Below are 7,608 nucleotides of genomic sequence, written 5' to 3' on the forward strand. Positions count from 1 at the left end.
ATTTCTAAAGCTTCTGATAAATGATTCTTTATACTTTTGCCATTTGTGGGCCACTGTGGAAAGAGCTAGACAGTGTAGTGAGAAGGTAACGTGGCTGAATCATAAGCTCTCCTGTAATTTCAAACATGAAGGAAGTATATACATTGTGAAAATAAGGCCAAGTAGTGAGGAAGGCTCATACAAGCACTAATCTAGAATTTATGAGGGACATACAAGATGGCAGAAAGCATTTTTGCAGCTACATCAGTATGAAGAGAGCCCAGGAAAGAACTGACTGGCTTCTTACCATGAGGGAAGGCTGTGGAAAGGTAACGCTGAGAAAGCCACTTGACGCAGTTGCTTGTGGAAGTGGCTAAACAGAAATACACGGTATTTCAGCTGCATAAAATACTCCAAAGAGTTTACCCTGTTGAGGAATGTACCAGAGGTGTAGCTAAATACCCTGATGGAGCACTAACTGCAATGAAATTGGTATGACTTGGGAAAAGCTTATGTTCAATCTAATAATTCTGTTTCTTTTCTCAGTCTCCTTTGTTCTTGATGTTTCTTGACTGTGTTTGGCAGCTGCTAGAACAATACCCAGCAGCCTTCGAGTTTTCTGAAATGTACTTGACTATATTGTACGACAGTGCGCGTATCTCGTTGTTTGGCACTTTCCTTTTCAATTGTCCTCATCAGCGAGTAAAGGAAAGCACTGTGAGTATGAAGTGTTGCACCTACTTTTCAAATAGGAGACTTCAACATGCCCTTCTGGAAATAACACCATCTCAGCTAAATGGTGTTCCTTTGTATTTTTCAAAATGTCACACTCCGTTTGGGGCAAAATATTCAGCTCCCCAGATGAATATGATCAGAATGTCCTTTCAGGTGATCTTTGCATAGACAGTAACTAACTATTCAGGAAGAAAGTCTGTTGAATTTATTTTTAATTTTTTTCTAGAAAAGCATTGTTATCATACATTATTACTTGTACTCCTCTAGGAAACAGATTTATATCTGAAACTGATAAAGTAGAATGACAGGCAGTAAATAGAATTTCACACTTCAGGCAAATTTTGTAATCTCTTGACATAATTGTTTAAATAGTTGAAAATGTTGGGAAAGACTGTGTAAAGTTCAAATAGTAATGCACAAGGAAGGTATTTAGAAAACTGAACACTTAAATTTGTTTTGGAAAACTGGAGCTTCTCAGAACTGTGTGTAGAAAACTTCTGATGGCTGATGAAGTAAAGCTTACTTAATTGTTAAATATTTTCCCTTTAAAGTTGTAGGTGGCTACCTTAGAAAGAAGTAGAGCATTGAGGGACCATTAGTGTATTCTCAGAATAACAGTTTGGGGGGTTTAACAAAGACACAATATAATTGAAAAGTAATTTTTGCTAAGTGAGCAGTAGTCCTGCCTCAGCGTTGCACAAATGAAAAAAGAGGGTACAGCTGTTTTCTCCAGCAGCAGACAGTCTTGCTGCTTGGTTGCTTTGATCCGCAGCCACCTCTAAATTATATCCCTGCTCTTCTTTGCCCAGTAGTTATGCACTGGTTTATAATTAAGATTTGTGAATAAGCCTGTTCTCTTTGATTTTTAATATGCCTGAATGTTAACTTCTTGCAGGAATTTGCCATAAGCAAAAATATTCAGCTGGGTGATGAGAAAGGCCTCAAATTTCCTTGTGTTTGGGACTGGTCTCTTCAGTTTACAAGCAGGGATCGCCTGCTCTTTCACAACCCTTTGTATATTGGCAAGAGCGCACCATGTGTACAAAATGGAGCAGTGAAAACTTTTAAACGCTCAAAGGTAACTATAGTGATGTCTGTCTGTGAATGGACTGTTTCTGTGCTTAACCATAAGGTGTTAATGCTTAAAAATTTACAGTCATATAGTGTTTTACACCCTCAGTTTAGCAATAGGAGTGTTAATTCCCTTAGCTTCCCAGCCTGAAGAAATTATTTTCTGTAGAAGTAAAGATGTAAATTGTTAAGCTTTGTGTTCCAGGGCATTTTCTGATACGGCTGAGCTCGCTGCCAACATTTGCATTATTTCACCTATGGAAAAGTGATGAGATGCCACTTTTTCCCCCCAGGGTTGTCAGTTTTTTCAGTGAATACTGATTAATTCAATCAAGCGTTGTTTGAGAAAGTCTAGAAAACATACATATTTCTTTTTAAAGGTCACAGGTCGTCACAGTTTACCCTCTGAGCCCTGTAGTGGCGTCTCATAAGCTCAGAACTGTTTAAAGGTCACATCATTTCTCTGGATGATGCATCCTAGCAGCTCAGGGAAATCTGCTCTTCTGCTATTTATTCCATAAAACTGGAAAATTACTGGTATTTATTTTCTGCAGAAAAACTACAGCTCCACATTGCGAGGTGTCCCACCGGCATTAAAAAATGGAATCATCAGTGAGCAAGAGTTCCTTCCAAGAAGAAACTCTCTGATACTAAAACTGAAACCGGACTTTCTACAGCAAACAGAGAGTCAGAGTAACAGTATGGAGCAGTACTTCAGAGACTGGTTTGCAAAGCCCGTTGATTTGCATGGCATAATTCTACCCCATATCTCTGGAACACAAATAAAACTGTGGAAACTCTGCTACTTCCGCTGGGTTCCCGAGGCCCAGATTAACCATGGTGGCTTCATCACTGCTTTCCATAAAGTTTCTTTGCTGGCAGATGAAGTAGACATGTTAAACCGGAATCTTCGGCAGTACAAAAGCAACTCTTCTTTGCAAGGCAACTGCTCGGAACTGGATCAAAGCAGGATGTACTTCAGAGCAAATAGTTTAAATGACACCTCCGGGGCCCCAGACTTTCTCTCCTCCTCATTCCCATTTTCTCCTGTAGGGAACCTGTGCAGACGGAGCATTCTGGGAACACCTTTAAGTAAATTTTTAAGTGGGGCCAAAATCTGGCTATCCACCGAGACACTTGCAAATGAAGATTAAGATGATGCGATGGCTTAAAGGTTTGGGGAGAACACAGCATATCATTTTGTCTTTTCTAAGTTAACACTGCTAAATGAGGCATTGAAAGCTGTAATAATTTTTATATACAAACATTACGTAAGTTTTGCACAAATATTGAAAAGCAAAGCGAGTCATGCTTCAAATCGCACAATTTTGTCTTCAGTAGTTCTCATCTGCTAGAGCTTCTGGTCCCTAATCCCTTCTGTGTTTTTGTGGTTTGGCTCATTATATGCGATGGAGCATTTCATTAGCTAATTGAAAGGCTTGGTGTGGTCATTAATGAGGGTTCTGCTTGAAATATCTTTTTTCCCAGATAGTGACTGAAGTGACTCTTGTGTCAAAACAGCTTGGCAAATCAGAGGAGTTAGGTGCAGTGGACACAGGCCAACAGCTGAAATCTGGGAACAAACTATTTTATCAGATTGCCTCTTTAGGAAGAATACTTATATGCATACATACATACTAATGTTCTGTGACTTGATCACTTTACATCTGTGTTAATGCAGTGTGTATCGGGGGGGGGGGGGGGGGGGCGGGCATGTGTCCCTTCTCTTTCTCTCCCCAAAATGTATTCATTAACAATTAGTCACATTTATGCTCCTTGTCATGAGCTTGACTTTAGACTATAGGAATCAACTTCAGGACGATGCACTGTTAACCTTAAAACATTTACTGTAGATTTAGTAGTGTAGTAGCTTTAGAAGTGCCTTTAAGTGGGAGGAAACAGTAGCAAGGTTACTCTAATGCAGCTGACCTCTCCCCCTCAACTTCTTACAACAGACTGTTATGGTAAGTTCTTGTTCCACTCCCTGCCTCCCCCTCACCATTTCTGGAAATAACAGGCAGCCAGCTGTTTTTCCTCTTTAAGGTTAAGCGTGTTTGTAGGTCTCACGAGAGCCTCCCTCTTTCATATAAGCACCTCGAATACTCAGCATTATATCCCTGCACAGATCCTGATCCCTGCCAGCCCTCTCCTCTTCCTGTTGTAGGATGAAGGAGCTCTCAGCAGAATTCATACTGAAGCACTGCTGGGTCCCAGAAAGGAGGACATGCTTGAGGTGGCCAAATCCACGGGAGTGCTAGTGCTGTTGTCACTTGTAGGCAGGTGCTGGGAGGAGAGGGGTTAGCGGTGCCTCCTTTTTGCGTACTGCATGTCCAGATGGACAGGGCAATGGACGACCACTGCTTGAGGGAATGAAACCCAACAGCCTCCATCTGCTTAATGCAGCAGCCTCCTCTTTGCTCTGAAACCTTTTAAATTATACCTCTCCCCAGGAGCTGTGCCAGAGAGCCTCAAGTTTCATAGGGAGAAAAAAGTATACTGGGAGGGTGGAGGAATAGTAATGCGTCATTCTCGTAGGTTAAGGCTTCTGTTGACTACCTTCTCTTAACAGCGAGGCTGCGTTTTGTATTAACTGGTTGCTGTGTGAAACACAAACGGTATTGAACCAACCCTGCGCCTCTGTTCAGGTGCTGACTCACAAGGTCAGGCACCCAAGGCCTTGTGTGACAGGCTAGAAGCTATTCTCAGTTATCAGGGAGGGGCAGCTGTATGAGTATGATACACAGTTTTAAAAAAAAGGCAGAGAGGGATGGAATTGGGAGCTCTTCATTTGTTTGTAAAACCAAACTTGTCTTCAGCACAGCCTAAATCACAATGTGCGTTTTGGATGTCTGAGATTGCTCAAGTATTTATTTCAGAGAATATGCATCTGGAGTGGCCTTATAGGTGCAAGCTTTGTGCCAGAAAAGCGTGGTGCACACAGGACTGTAGTTCCCCAGGCTAGAAGCTACCTGACCTACAAAGCTGTTGGGGGGCACTGGCTATGCTGCTTTCTCACACGGTCTTCAGTTTGGTGGGGGTAAGTGGGCAGTTTCATTGTAAAGGTGAGCTCATGGGGTGTGGGGGGAGTAGACTTCCTTTTTTAACTAACCAACCCCCCAGAAACCTGTTTTTATGCAAAGAAGCTGACTGCGTGCGTGTGCATCTGCGTGCGGACACGCACATGCGTGTTAATGACAAAATGCCAGATTGGTTCTGGTCAACTGTTTGTGAGGAAAAAACGTGTATTCACCTCAATTGCCTAATTATGCTGCAAGATGGTCTGAGCATGTTAAATGGTCCACAAACTAGTTGTGTTTATTTACAAGCTTGCTGGAGCAGTCATCTAACTTGTTCAATTTATTATTCAAATGTTTGTATTAGTTTGCTTTTGTGATTTTTTTTTTTTTTTCCTCCCATTAGCTTACTGCTTTCCCTGGCCTAATACTTGACATAAAAGACCTCAACCTGTGTGCTTAGTGTCTTTTGGTACCAATTTTTTTTCTTTTTAAAATTACAGTTAAAACTAGGGTGTCTCTTTTTTTTTTTTTCCTTAGAAGTATAACTTTTTTGGTTTAAAGGTACCAAAAATGTGTAAATAAGTTACTCCACACAGGCAGCTGGTGGAATAAAAAAAAAAATAAATGTTTAGGTTAGTACCCTTTGGGGGGAAAAAATGGGTACTATATTTAAACAGGATTGTCTTTTATAAGGAGATTTCAGACATTTTTACGTTTCAGTTCTAAGATGTGTACAGATGCTGCAGATGGTCTTTGTGTTTTATATATATAGCATGGGAGGGGGTTAAAAATAATATGCCTTTATAATAAACAAAACCTGTCTAAATATCTATTTGCCAAATAGACTTAAAAAGAAATTTTACACCATTCAGAAAGGGAAGTTAGGCAAGCAGAGGTGGCGATGGCGATAAGCAGGGGGGAGGAGAAATGGGGGCACCTCCTGCAGGGAGGGAGGAAGGGGAGCTCCCCACATTTCCCTAGAAATGTCGACAAGGCTCTGCTTCCTTGTGAGGGCAGGGGCCTTGCCTTCTGAGGAGACTGAACAACTACTGTGTGTGTGTGTGTGTGTGTGTGCGTGTGTGTATGCGTGCCTGTGGATGTTGTTTCTTCCTCTTAAGTTAAACATCTTAATTTTCTTAATTTACTTTTGAAAGACAGGTACTAAATGTTAATTTTAAAAAATTCTCCAGTCTGCACAGTTGCCTTATCAATAGTAGAGAGTGCTCTGAACATCTTTTAATAACTTTCAAAAGCAATTCTGGGGTGTGAGTACGTATCTTTAACTTCTGTGTACAGAATACTGACGTACAAGTGTGTATATATATGTGTGTGTGTATATGTATATGTACACATTTTCAAATTTTAATTTCTAGTCATCATTTAAAACAAGATACTGTTAATGCCATTTTGGTGTTGCAAGAGTAGAAAAACCACCAAGAAGCTTATCTTTTTTTGTCTCTTTCTAGAAAACGTGCACTATTTTGGCTGTTACTGGCTGTTGTATCATGACTTTTGTACTACACTGTAAACCACGTGGGGGAAGTACGAAATGCTGGTTGATATGGTTCAAGTGTACCTCCAGTGTCATTAATTACTGCAAGGTAGAGCTTATTGTAGACTTAGTGATCATGGTAGTACAACTTCATTCACCATTTACTGCCATGTATCAAAGAAATTTCTTTCATTCCAGAAATGCATTGAAAAGTGTGTGTGTGTGTATAAGTATACCCAGGCCTGCACATTGTTTAACGTGCACCTGCCTGCAATACCACTTTGATATTAACTGCCTTGTATTTTTAAGGAAAATGTAGCAAGTTGGGGCAAAGGTTTTGGCTTACTCTTGGATAGAAAGACATTAAAACCAAAAAATTTCTAACATGTATTTAAGCAAAGGACAAAATCTTCAATTTGCCTCTAACATAAGAGACAGAAATCTGTACCTCAAATTGCTCTAGGCAGTAGGTTTCTAATGCTGTTGCTGTGATGATTTAGAGTTCACTATTTGAACTGAAACTAAAACCTTTGTGCCTGATAATGATTCATTAAGTAGCAGTGCCAGGAAGCTTATAAAATCCTGATGCTGAGTTGTGAATGTGAAGTAAATTAGACTAAATAAAAGTTCATACCTTTCCTCAGCAAACTTCAGGTGGTTTTCTTTCACTTCCTCTAACAAAAAAAACACTGGGGGTGTGTGTGTGCGTTTTTTTCTAAGAAAAGCAGGGACACTGTGCTATAGAAAGATGATCAATAAAAAAGATGTGCAAATGATATTATTTCTCATTATGGTCTGTTAGTGTCTGCTGTTTGTATTGTAAGCAGAATTTCTGATACCAGGAAAACTTAGTCAGGATGGGAATGAAGACTCCAGAGAATAGATGTTGGCTATGTGTTAAAATTGAGACACACCCACAGGATTTTGGCATCTTAAAAGAGACCTCTTCCTGAGTGAGAAAACACATCATAACTGACTAGGAGTGACACGCTGCAAATGAGTGCAGTGATCTTGGCACTGACCAACTCCTCTCTACTACCAGAAATATTTCCCCTTTATAGAGATATTCACAACAGAAGGAGCTGTTAAATAAATTACCCTTTCATACATAGCAGCACATAAAACCAGCATTTAAAATAAAAAAAGTTTTATGCCTTACTCTGCCATCATGGACCGGCTGTATTTTTTTATATTAAAGTGAAAAATTGAAACACAATACAAAATGGGGGCAGTTAGAGAACCACCCTAGTCCTGACAATCCTGGAAGGGCGCACTTTAAATTTGCACCTTGCCAGGAAAGGCACAACATGATGA

General features: G+C 40.2%; 1 protein-coding gene across 1 annotated transcript in view; it reads left to right on the forward strand.

Moving 5' to 3' along the window:
* MTMR10 (myotubularin related protein 10) overlaps positions 1 to 7,070 on the forward strand; it is a 41,666-nt gene extending 34,596 nt beyond the window's left edge. Inside the window, exons 14-16 of the mRNA XM_074837587.1 lie at positions 526 to 696; positions 1,610 to 1,792; positions 2,340 to 7,070. Of these exons, the coding sequence (XP_074693688.1) occupies positions 526 to 696; positions 1,610 to 1,792; positions 2,340 to 2,939 (954 nt within the window). The 3' untranslated portion in view covers positions 2,940 to 7,070. The remainder of the gene's footprint in view (positions 1 to 525; positions 697 to 1,609; positions 1,793 to 2,339) is intronic.
* The last annotated feature ends 538 nt before the right edge of the window (positions 7,071 to 7,608 follow it).

The sequence above is a fragment of the Strix aluco genome, chromosome 12, assembly GCF_031877795.1.
Source record: "Strix aluco isolate bStrAlu1 chromosome 12, bStrAlu1.hap1, whole genome shotgun sequence".
In the NCBI taxonomy this organism is placed as follows: domain Eukaryota; kingdom Metazoa; phylum Chordata; class Aves; order Strigiformes; family Strigidae; genus Strix; species Strix aluco.